A 13,078-nucleotide genomic window follows, 5' to 3' on the forward strand; every position below is an offset into this window, starting at 1 on the left:
GCAACGCTATTTCACTATTATACATCCTGTGGCGGTGAATGTTCTCTGTGGCTTCATGGCCCAGCATCCTGAGAGGGATGCACTAGACTGCACTGCATTTCCTCACTCTGTTAGTGACACAGTCTACAGCAGGCTACTAGAGTAACAGCGAAAGCGAACTATACACAAGGGTTACTCAAAATGGACAAAATACAGTTGACTTTTCCCTGTCTGACTGTCCTTTTGGGTGAGCTGCCTCTCTGCCTTTCTCTGTTTTTGTGACATTTACAGTATGTTTACATTTTAGTCATTTAGCAGATGCTCTTATCCAGGGCGACTTACAGGAGACGTGTTGATGTGCCCTTGTGCAAGAGCACATCAACCTAGTCGGCTCGGTGATTCGAATCAGCGACCTTTCGTATACTGTCAAAGTTATTTTTTACTTTAAAATAATAACAAAAATAGATTTCATTTTTTGGGGCTGGCCAAACACTCTTAACCACTAGATTACTTAACATTACTTTGATGTACTTTGCTTGTTTTTGTATAGTTAAGATCAAGTCTTTGATTATTTTACACAGGTTATTATACAAATAAGAGATTGTTTTCTCAACTGGTTTTGTCAATCAGTTTATCTGCCCCAAAAAGCTGCTGATGTAATCAATGCTCTGTCTCTGCAATGGTTTCTTCTCTCTATATTCTAAACAGTGTTGGGGAAGCTACTCTGATATTATAGTCTACCAAACTCCCAATTACTTTACATTGGAAGAAGATGAGCTACACTAAAGCTACCCTTACAGGGCTCTACGAGGAGCATGTGTGCACCTAAGTTGAAAAATGCAGGCGCACACAAATACATTTAGGAGCACAATGAAAGATATTTGAGATATTACATCCTTGATTTTTCTATTCCAGGTCTCACAGCAAAATAATTAGGTGCATATGCGAGTTAAAAGGTGGTGCTGTAGAGTCCTACCTTAAGGGAACTATTGTTTACTTAAAAACTTATTGTGGATCGGTGTCCCGTCTATGGGACAGTTGCTGCTCAATATGCATAATGTGCCTACAACGTTGTTTTAACTTTTTTTTAAAAAGTAGTTCACTACATCGAAGCTACTTTGTGAAAATGATCATTCCTAAATAAAAAGAAAAAAAGAAAGGAGATTATTTCCTACTTAATTTTCTTATTGCAAAAACACGTAGTGTGTAGTTCCAGTAGTTAGCTACACCACTACATGGCAACAAAGTAATGAACTACTGAAAACACTACCAAGATGTGAATTTAGTTCAACTACAGTACCACCAAGCTACAGCAACATGTCATTAATAGGAGCAGTTGAACTACATGTAGTTCACTACTCCCCAACACTGATTCTAAACCATACCCATGTCTTTTTCCAGGTCTCGTCCTGGCTTCTACCACTACAGCCCAGACACAGCCAGTCAATACCACTGTAACCCAGCCCACCTCAGCCTCCAACCCAGCCAACAACACAGCCACTCCAGGACACACCACGGTTGTAGACAACAATAATTTTACATTATCCGCCATAAACCCAAACCTTACTGATCTCATTTTTGATAACGTCCCTATAACCAATTCCACCGGGAGGCTTAACCACACGGTAACCACACCACTGAAGACCAGTTCAGGTAGGTTGGAGTTGCTGCTTTCACTGTATGGTCAGTTTATGGTCAATGGTCGATACTGGAGATGGAGTCTTGACCTCGTTGTCTTGGGTCTTGAGACCCCTCAAGACCAGTCGATACAGTCTTGGTCTCGAGGGGTCTAAGTCTTGGCTCTATATCTGATCGATGCTAATTTCCTACCTGCTTTGGTGGAGGTAAAGTAACAGTCATTTTTCTCAAGATGCCTCTCCAGGACCGACATCCTGGCCCTCACCAATGGACGTCTCTACATCAAAGCCCCCAGCAGAGGCCAGCAGCACAACTGCTAGCACTTCTGCTACTAGCACCACCAAGAATAGAAGTGAGTTGATCTCACCAGACTGAAGTGAATCCACTGTGAAGTGAATCCACTGTGAAGTGAATCCATCAGTACACAACTTTTATCTTCTCTTTATTCAAAAGGTTTGGCGGGAACTGCTCAACCAAAACCCTCTGCGAGAAAATCGCCCCACATTGGTAACATGATTGCATTTAAAAAATGTCTCAAACTTGCCCAACGGTGTGTGTTCTGACACCAAATCTGAATTGGTTATCATTTGTCAGACTAACCCACATTATAAATGACATCAACATTTAGGTCCAGAATGACTTGCATGGCCTTTTATCTTGTTGCTCAACAATTGATTGTTTTCTGTTTCTTGATAGGATTGATCATCTTTCTTGTGCTCATCATCGCTGCCTGTGTGCTTGGAGCAGCATGCTTCTTTACTAAGAATGCATCAAGGGTGAGTAAGGTATATGCTGTTTGTCCAGTTCAATTCTGTGATTTAATCCATTCTAACATTCTATAACATATCTTCATCTTGACTTTGTACAAACACCAAAACGCTAGCATTCAATGATTGTCTGTAGATGCCTGTCTGTTTTCTAGCCCGTTGAGGTGTGTGTTGGTTGTACCCTGTTGTGTTTCCAGAGGTACTCCGTAGATCTCCGAGACAGGCATGAGGATCTGCCTCTGAGTACTGCGGATCCCGACGCCGTGTTTGACAACTCCTCAACACAGAAGGGTGACAACATAGAATTACATAGAATATGTATAGAACAAAACATGCAGTATTATACATCTGTATGGATGAGAATACACTACATTCATTTACACTCTCCTCATTAATGATCATTTACTACACATTAATAGGGAAACTTAGACATCACCAAAACACTTCTGTAAATCTTGATTTAGATTTGATTCATCCCATGCTAACAGTGAAATGCTTACTTATGGGCCATTCCTAACAATGCAGAGAAAGAGAAACTGAACTACCCCAAAAATAATAATGAGCATCTAGCTAATGTACATTAACTTGTGGTCAAACTGAAAATACGTGTTACACTGGTAGTAATAATTTTTTATTTAACCTTTATTTAACTAGGCAAGTCAGTTAACAACAAATTCTTGTTTACAATGCCGGCCTATAAACCATGGCTAACGCATGTTGTCTTTGATCACCTCTCCAGGGATGGACACCTTTACCGCCGTGGATCTCAACAGCACCGAGGTCCTGGTTAAGGGAAGTGAGGGAGAAAGAGGTGAGCTTGATGAAGTAATGGACCAGTGCATGTACTGTCCTCTCGTAGGGTCACTTTGCTGGGCCTATGACAATGTGCCCCCAAAAGAGAAACAATTCTCTATTGAGAATTCTATATTTGTAGTTTTTATGAGTTGTTGAGTTATTGCACAGTGATCTGTCAAGTGTGACGTATTGTTTGGTTACTGGAATGGATTTTGTGTTCAGAGTGGATTTCCTCTTTTGCAACAGAGAAGAGAGAAGGAAGTCAATGTGTGCTGATAACTATACTGTACATTCATAGTTATCTACGTTTTAAAATGGCCAGAGTCACAGCTGAAATAATACATTTTTCAACTTATTTTTTAAAACTTCATGATGTCTTGTGTGGCAGGTGTGTGGGAATAGTGAGAACTTCAAAGAAAAGAGAAACCCACACACTGCTCTCACCGGCTCTTGCTCATATCACTGTTTTTAGTCAAGTTTGATTCAAAACAGTGAATTGAGCACTGTGTGAGGTTTAGAGTCCATAAGAGCTTACATTTACAGCCACGACCGAAATGATTGGCACCCTTGATAATGATCAAAAGAGTGTAAAACTGTGTCAAATAAATCATGCAAATACTTTTTAATTGTTTTATTTAACCAGGTAGGCCAGTTGAGAACACCTTTATTTAACCAGGTAGGCTAGTTGAGAACACCTTTATTTAACCAGGTAGGCTAGTTGAGAACACCTTTATTTAACCAGGTAGGCTAGTTGAGAACACCTTTATTTAACCAGGTAGGCCAGTTGAGAACACCTTTATTTAACCAGGTAGGCTAGTTGAGAACACCTTTATTTAACCAGGTAGGCCAGTTGAGAACACCTTTATTTAACCAGGTAGGCTAGTTGAGAACACCTTTATTTAACCAGGTAGGCCAGTTGAGAACACCTTTATTTAACCAGGTAGGCCAGTTGAGAACACCTTTATTTAACCAGGTAGGCCAGTTGAGAACACCTTTATTTAACCAGGTAGGCCAGTTGAGAACACCTTTATTTAACCAGGTAGGCCAGTTGAGAACACCTTTATTTAACCAGGTAGGCCAGTTGAGAACAAGTTCTCATTTACAACTGCGACCTGGCCAATGTATAGGAACATTATATTACTAATACAACTGCTCACAGAAAAATTATTTGTTGAACAAGTAATAAAACACATTTTAAAAAAGATCAATATGATCAGCACCCCTAACGATTCTTATAAATAAAATCAAACTAAATTGAATCAGCAGTAACTTAGTATATATATATATATTTTTTATTAATCTCAGTTTAAAGGGGAACTCTGGTTTTGTTTTTTCATTAGTCCAATGTTGATACAGTCCCAAAATGTTTTGCATGTTAAGCAGTCAAGTTGTGAAGATATTTGTCCTGTTACACACGTGTTTTCTTGCATATCACAACTCCCCCTGAAGCAAAGTGTCCCTGGCCACTTATTCATGGTGACACAAAATGCATCATTTAAAGAACTGTATTGTGGCCTTTCGTGACTTCCTGTTTCACTAGGGTAAAAATTAGGTAACACACATGTAAAAATCCATTTGTCATCCATCACAATGGGGAAAAGGAAACTACTGGGCAACATTTACAAAGTTTAAAACCACTGAAACAGCGGTTAGCATGTCTGGTAGAAGACCCGAGTGTAACCTGTCCCCAATCACAGTGAGGAAGATGGTTAGGCAAAGAAAAGACCAAGGGTCATCGTTGGAGAATTACAGAAATTGGTCGCATCCTGGGGTCACCACCTGGGTGTCTGTAGTGCCTCCAGCACTGAGATGCAGTGCCTTAGACCGCTGCGCCACCTGGGAGCCCAAAGTTACAGTACATCTTTGCCAAAAACCTGATTGTTGCTACCAGGAGGCTGAAACTTGGCCGCAAGTGGATCTTCCAGCAAGAGAATGGCCTCAAGAAAACATCAAAATCCACAAAGAAATGTTTAGTTGGCCACAAAATAAAACATTTGTCCATCTCCGGACTTTCAATCATTTTGATACCTATTTTTTTTATTATTACTTGTTCAACTAAATATTTTTTCTGTGAGCAATTGTATTAATATAAAATAATATAATTTCCCCAAAATGTTGAACATACAATATACAGTGGGGCAAAAAAGTATTTAGTCAGCCACCAATTGTGCAAGTTCTCCCACTTAAAAAAGATGAGAGAGGCCTGTAATTTTCATCACAGGTACACTTCAACTATGACAGACAAAATGAGAATTTAAAAAATCCAGAAAATCACATTGTAGGATTTTTAATGAATTGATTTGAAAATTATGTTGGAAAATAAGTATTTGGTCACCTACAAACAAGCAACATTTCTGGCTCTCACTGTCCTCCACTCGTTACCTGTATTAATGGCACCTGTCCACAACCTCAAACAGTCACACTCCAAACTCCACTATGGCCAAGACCAAAGAGCTGTCAAAGGACACCAGAAACAAAATTGTAGACCTGCACCAGGCTGGGAAGACTGAATCTGCAATAGGTAAGCAGCTTGGTTTGAAGAAATCAACTGTGGGAGCAATTATTAGGAAATGGAAGACATACAAGACCACTGATAATCTCCCTCGATCTGGGGCTCCACGCAAGATCTCACCCCATGGGGTCAAAATGATCACAAGAACGGTGAGCAAAAATCGCAGAACCACACAGGGGGAACTAGTGAATGACCTGCAGAGAGCTGGGACCAAAGTAACAAAGCCTACCATCAGTAACACACTACGCCGCCAGGGACTCAAATCCTGCAGTACACTGCAAGCAGTGTCCCCCTGCTTAAGTCAGTACATGTCCAGGCCCGTCTGAAGTTTGCTAGAGAGCATTTGGATGATCCAGAAGAAGATTGGGAGAATTTCATATGGTCAGATGAAACCAAAATATAACTTTTTGGTAAAAACTCAACTTGTCGTGTTTGGAGGACAAAGAATGCTGAGTTGCATCCAAAGAACACCATACCTACTGGGAAGCATGGGGGTGGAAACATCGTGCTTTCGGGCTGTTTTTCTGCAAAGGGACCAGGATGACTGATCCGAGTAAAGGAAAGAATGAATGGGGTCATGTATTGTGAGATTTTAAGTGATAACCTCCTTCATCACTGCTCTAGAGGAGATATGCATGGAGGAATTGGCTAAAATACCAGCAACAGTGTGTGAAAACCTTGTGAAGACTTACAGAAAACGTTTGACCTCTGTCATTGCCAACAAAGGGTATATAACAAAGTATTGAGAAACTTTTGTTATTGACCAAATACTTATTTTCCACCATAATATGCAAATAAATTCATTAAAAATCCTACAATGTGATTTTCTGGAGAAAAAAAATCTAATTTTGTCTGTCATAGTTGAAGTGTTACAGGCCTCATCTTTTTAAGTGGGAGAACTTGCACAATTAGTGGCTGACTAAATACTTTTTTGCCCCACTGTATCTCATTATTTGTGTTATTTATACAGTCTTTTTTCTCATCTTTAGCAAGGGTGCCAATTTCGGTCAGGACTATACATTGTTTAGATAAGAGCTTCCCCACTGGGAAGAACTGGTTGAATCAACATTGTTTCCAAGTAGAAAACTGATTGGATTTGAAAGAAGTCATCAATGTTAGGGATTTTTATATATTTTTTCTCCTTACTTTTTAACCTAAATCCAATGAGATGGTGACATTTTTTTGTCACATTGAATTCACGTTAATTAACAACTCAACCAAATGCACTGTAAATCAAAACTAGATGTTGAACTGCCTTAGTGGGTCAGCTCTCATTGCCCACTCCTTTGTGACACCACGGTCACCATCCATAACACGTTTGATTTGTCAAATGTTTTCTCACGCCCCAGGCTAACTCTGCCTGGTGTCAGATCATACTTTGAATAACAGAGCCGCATGACTCATCTAGGTTGATATGCGAGAATAGACTGTATGACACGTGTATGTCTGTGTGTGACTTCAGTCTGATCTCAGTGTGATAACCTCCAGATAAGGGGGAGACTGACCTCTATGCAGCAGACCTGGGTTCAAACAGTATTCGTTTTCTTGCCAAAACGTTAAGCGTTAAGCATTTGACCGAGCTTGCCTGCCAGATAGGAAGGGTTTACGCATTTGGGACTTTTACAAAACGTCAAATGATTAGCTTTTCAGTGCTTTCAATCTGTTGAATGTAATATAAGAGACACTAGAAAATGGAATGTCCCGTCTTGCGCCATTGAATGACAGCACCCAACCTACTCTTTGTAATGTCATCTTTGTGGTGAGGTGCCGTACCAACGTCCGCCACTGGATGGAAACAAAACCCTAGAGAATGAACAGGAGAGTCAAAGCACAGAGCGAGTTGTTCATTGGTCTCTGATTGATATGTAACTCCACCTTTAATATGTTCTTGTGTTATAAGACATGACCTTTTATACTGTGGTCTATTGGTCTCAGTGCTTTAAACAGAGGACATTTCAAAATAGTGACAGGTTTTGTGTCAGAAAATCCCATAGCTCTAATATGCTGCTCAGCTGGTTGTGGATGACCATATCCTCTTTTACCAGAGTGCTATCTTGTCAAACAAGTGTATTGTCCTCAACCCCATCTTATCTGCAAAGTAAACATGTTTATGTACTAAATAGGGATGGCTTTACGCAGACTTATTTTTTTAGTAGGAGCACGTGTGCACCTATGTTGAGGCGAGCGCACGCAAGAACATTTAGGAGCACAATGAGAAATATTAAAGCTTGAATGAGATTTTTTTGATTTTTTAGATGTGCACTGGTGTTCCTAAATGACAAGTCCAGGTCGCACAGCAAAATATTTTGCCACACATGCGAGAAAAATGGTCGCACTGTAGAACCCTGCTAAAGAATCCTGGATGTCAGGCATCAGACACCTGTGTAATAAAACACACACAGTGAAATAATGGAAACATCAACCATTATAGTAAGAGAAGAGAACACCATGCAGCATTAGCTGTTTTCATTTATTCTCAATCTGTGATAGCCCTTCCTTTTGACATAACTTTTCATTTAGGTTGAAAGTGGTTGAATTCTTATTTCTCTCAGAGGTCTTCCCAGGCTTTGTGACTGTTGTGGACATGTCTGAGCCTGTCTTTCTCTCTTCACCCTGGGTCCCACTTTGTGGAATGGGTCAGTTTTGATTGGCTCTTTTAAAAGTAACTACCTCGAGTAGTTTTTTTTCCTCTCCTTTCTTTAAATCATCAACTCAAGACTTTGCACTGGCATCATGTGTTACTACTGTTTTGATGCAGCTCAGTAGCGACAGAAGTCTGCTTCTTTTGAAGTTCTCCCGGCCATGACCTTTCACCTTTACTTTTTTCTGTGCTCTTTCTAAAAGGGATACAAGTCAAACAAATGAAACCATGGCCTGGAGAGGTGTGAATTCCACTGTTGTGAAAGCATACTGCTGCCCCATGACTGTAAAGTCAGTCTGTTAAAAATGATCGACAACTGTCACTAGGACTGGGTTTGAGATGGACACAATGGAAAGGATCTTATGTGTATGAAGCAGAGTAATGAGAACAGTTGAACTTCTTTTAGAATGAATTACGCACGCACACACCAAAACACAAAGACACACAGATACACAATTAGACATGGTCTCTATTTCTTAACCTCTCTATGGTCTTTACGGGTGTCAAGATCCTTGCAGTGCAGTCCGTCTCCTTTACTAGAGGTGTGGAGAGAAAGCCCTTTTGAAATATTTTGGTTATTGTCGGTCCTTTATGTATTTGTGTTCCTTTTTATGGTTTGGCTTGACCAAAATGTCCTACATGTCCTGATCGATTTGGTCGACTTCCACTTTGTAGGATTGTTTTTCGGTGCCATGATGTAAGGCTTAGATTGCGTTACTATGTACTTGGTATGATGTTGTAAGAACCTCTTGTTTAGGGAGATATGTTCTCTGCAGAAAAAGGGTCAACTTTGCTATTCTTGTTTTCAAGAGTTCTCTGCTTGCGGAAGTACACACACACACACACACACACACACACACACACACACACACACACACACACTCTACTGGTCAAAAGTTTTAGAACACCTACTCATTCAAGGGTTTTTCTTTTATTTGTACTATTTTCTACATTGCAGAATAATAGTGAAAACATCAGCACTATGAAATAACACACAGGGAATCATGTAGTAATCAAAATATATTTGAGATTCTTCAAAGTAGCCACCCTTTGCCTTGATGACAGCTTTGCACACTCTTGGCATTCTCTCAACCAGCTTTACCTGGAATGCTTTTCCAACAGTCTTGAAGGAGTTCCCACATATGCTGAGCACTTGTTGGCTGCTTTTTCTTCACTCTGCGGTCCAACTAACCCCAAACGATCTCAATTGGGTTGCGGTCGGGTGACTGTGGAGGCCAGGTCATCTGATGCAGCACTCCGTCACTCTCCTTCTTGGTCAAATAGCCCTTACACAGCCTGGAGGTGTGTTGGGTCATTGTCCTGTTGAAAAACAAATGATAATCCCACTAAGCGCAAACCAGATGGGATTGGCGTATTGCTGCAAATGCTGTGGTAGCCTTGTTGGTTAAGTGTGCCTTGAATTATATATAAATTACTGGCATTGTCACCAGCAAAGCACCCCCACACCATCACACCTCCTCTTCCATGCTTCATGGTGGGAACCACACATTCAGAGATCATCCGTTCACCTACTCTGCGTCTCACAAAGACACAGTTAGAACCAGAAATTGCACGTGGACTCATCAGACCAAAGGACAGATTTCCACGGGTCTAATGACCATTGCTTGTGTTTCTTGGCCCAAGCAAATCTCTTCTTGTTATTGTCCTTTTAGTAGTGTTTTTTTTTTTGTGTTTTTTTGCAATTCGACCATGAAGGCCTGATTCACTCAGTCTCCTCTGAACAGTTGATTTTGAGATGTGTCTGACTTGAACTCTGAGGAATTTATTGGGCTGAAATTTCTGAAGCTGGTAACTCTAATGAACTTATCCTAACTCTGGGTCTTCCTTTCCTGTGGCGGTCCTCATGAGAGCCCGTTTCATCGTAGCGCTTGAAGGTTTTTGCGACTGACATTTTCCACATTGACTGACCTTAATGTCTTAAAGTAATGATGGACTGTCGTTTCTCTTTGCTTGTTTGAGCTGTTCTTGTCATAACATGGACTTGGTCTTTAACCAAATAGGGCTATCTTCTCTATACCACCCCTACCTTGTCACAGCACAACTGATTGGCTCAAATGCATTAAAGAAAGAAATTCGACAAATAAACTTTTAAGGCACACCTGTAAATTGAAATGCATTCCAGGTGACTACCTCATGAAGCTGGTTGAGAGAATGCTAAGAGTGTGCAAAGCTGTCATCAAGGCAAAGGGCTACTTTGAAGAATCTCAAATATATAAACAAATATATAAATAATAAACAAATCAAAACATATAACACCTTTTTTGGTTACTACACGATTCCATGTGTTATTTCATAGTTTCGATGTCTCCACTATTATTCTACAATGTAGAAAATAGTAAAAAATAAAGAAAAATACTTGATTGAGTAGGTGTGTCCAAACTTTTGACTGGTACTGTATATATTTGTAACCATATTTGACAAACTATGAAAAACCCTAACATTATCATTCATTCTTGCTAGCATGCAGAGCAATGCCTCGGCCTCTAATTAGTCCGCCACTCTCAACTTGTACCTCTGCCTGTCACTCTCTCACTCTTAGCTTTGGCTCCAGCTGTGAGGGATGACTTGAAACGACCTTAATCTCTACCAACTGCTCCGGCGACCGACCTTGACACTTTATTTTCTCAATTATGGAGTCTGGACCCAGAGACTGATTTTAGCTCTCATCAAGGCTAATTACAGATCTCACTCTCCATTCCCACATTCCCTTGGACAGTATATTAGCGTGTCGGGGGCCTGGAAGAAACTGAACTAATGACGGGGATTAGCTTTAGCAACCAGCCACTGAGTGCATTTTCAGGACATTTTGAGGGGTAAAAATGTATTCCCGTTCAAAATCCTATTTTCCTAAACCTAACCTTAACCCCAGTCCCGAAACCTAACCCTTAAGCCAAAAATAGGATTTTAACAAATTCAGGACATGAAAAGGACATTGTGGTCCTGATATGGTAGGAAAACATGTACAGACACACAGTAGCCAGAGGTGTCACGCCTGCTCCCGCTCCCCCTCTCTGGCACTCGAGGGCGCCAAGCTGCCCATCATTACGCACGCCTGTCACCATCGTTACGGGCATCAGCGCTTCATTGGACTCACCTGGACGCCATCACTTTATTGATTGCCTCCTATCTATATATTCAATCAAATCCAATCAAATGTATTCATTAAGCCCTTCTTATATCAGCTGTAGTCACAAAGTGCTGTACAGAAACCCAGCCTAAAACCCCAAACAGCAAGCAAGGTGTAGAAGCACGGTGGCTAGGAACAACTCCCTAGAAAGGCCAGAACCTAGGAAGAAACCTAGAGAGGAACCAGACCATGAGGGGTGGCCAGTCCTCTTTTGGCTGCGCCGGGTGGAGATTTTAACAGAACATGGCCAAGATTTTCAAATGTTCATCGATGACCAGCAGGGTCAAATGATAACGATCACGGTGGTTGTCGAGGGTGCAGCAGGTCAGCACCTCAGGAGTAAATGTCAGTTGGCTTTTCATAGCCGATCATTCAGAGTATCTCTATCACTCCTGCTGTCTCTAGAGAGTTGAAAACAGCAGGTCTGGGACAGGTAGAACGTCCGGTGAACAGGTCAGGGTTCCATAGCCGCAGTTTGATCCCTGTGTCAGCAATAATGTTATGTTTCCCTTGTCCAGACGCTGTCCGTGTTTTGTTTCATGTCTGTTATCTATTTAATATTCACTCCCTGTACTTGCTTCTGGTCTCCCGGCGTCTGTCCTCACAAGAGGTAGCAATGGTGCTTAACAAATAGCGGTTTACAGATCTGAATAATGCTGCAGATATGTCCAGAACAGCAGTGGTGTTACCCTCCCCCCTCCCCAGCCTCGTAGTACCCTTGTCCCCACCATCCCCCTCAGTCCCCCCCCCCCATCACCTTGGGTAAGATAATAATGAGGCGGCCATACTTTACCACAGCTCTTAACCAGCTGTGTGGTGCTGCTCTCCTAGCAAGGCCCGGTCAGTAATCAGGACCTCATTAGGCGACCAACCAGAGGCCTGGGCCTGGATCAGCTGGTTCAGTAGAGGAGAAATCCCCCAACAGTCAAAGTGGGCAGAAACATTCTTGTAGGAACAGAAAGAGAAACACTGCCGGCCAGGAGACTCGGATAGGAAATGCTATCATTATAGTAATGCTTAGGGGTAATGACAAAGCACAGTCTTGCAGTGCAAGGTAAATATGCCTTTCTTAGGCGGAATGTGGGTGAACATGTGTTAAATACAGGTATATGCATTAATGGGGGTGTTAAAATGTGCTGTGGCAAGCTCTTCAGAGATATTGTGTGTATAATTTGACTATAGTATGTTAAGACACTGACATGATTAAACTCTGTACTCTCTCTGCAGCAGATAGTGAAAAAATCTCTGACTACCCACCTCCTGCCAGCCCTGTGGACGAACCTGATGATGGGGCCCCTGGAGATGTGGCCCCTGAGGCCCCAGTGGGGGAGACTGATGACGAGAACACTGTCTCCAATAAGACCTCAATGGAGTCAGTGGAGGCCAACAAGAACAACAACAACAACACCAGCATCACCGCCAGGATCGCTTCAACAACTCCAAGAGGTTGGTATAGTTCAATATCTGCTACAACCTCTGTGTGTATGTGTGTCTTTCTGACGGCTTGGGGTAAAGAAGACACATTTCCGTTGAACATTTGTATACATCTTCTTCTAACGTCATGGTATCTATGTCTATTGATGCCGTTAATTGAAAAC

At 41.4% G+C, this 13,078-nt stretch overlaps 1 protein-coding gene across 3 annotated transcripts in view; it reads left to right on the forward strand.

The window, feature by feature from the left end:
- Nucleotides 1-13,078, forward strand: part of LOC109901306 (uncharacterized) — a 29,779-nt gene continuing 16,701 nt past the window's right edge. For 2 of the 3 annotated variants that reach the window (XR_004212010.1, XM_031837898.1), the window contains exons 1-8: nt 1-226; nt 1,381-1,632; nt 1,850-1,969; nt 2,071-2,124; nt 2,314-2,393; nt 2,582-2,675; nt 3,124-3,195; nt 12,708-12,926. Coding sequence is in view for 2 of the 3 variants with exons in the window: in XM_031837898.1 (XP_031693758.1) it covers nt 181-226; nt 1,381-1,632; nt 1,850-1,969; nt 2,071-2,124; nt 2,314-2,393; nt 2,582-2,675; nt 3,124-3,195; nt 12,708-12,926 (937 nt within the window). In the remaining variant the exon portion in view is untranslated. The remainder of the gene's footprint in view (nt 227-1,380; nt 1,633-1,849; nt 1,970-2,070; nt 2,125-2,313; nt 2,394-2,581; nt 2,676-3,123; nt 3,196-12,707; nt 12,927-13,078) is intronic. The other variant, XM_031837899.1, reaches the window with a different exon arrangement.

The sequence above is a fragment of the Oncorhynchus kisutch genome, linkage group LG12, assembly GCF_002021735.2.
Source record: "Oncorhynchus kisutch isolate 150728-3 linkage group LG12, Okis_V2, whole genome shotgun sequence".
In the NCBI taxonomy this organism is placed as follows: domain Eukaryota; kingdom Metazoa; phylum Chordata; class Actinopteri; order Salmoniformes; family Salmonidae; genus Oncorhynchus; species Oncorhynchus kisutch.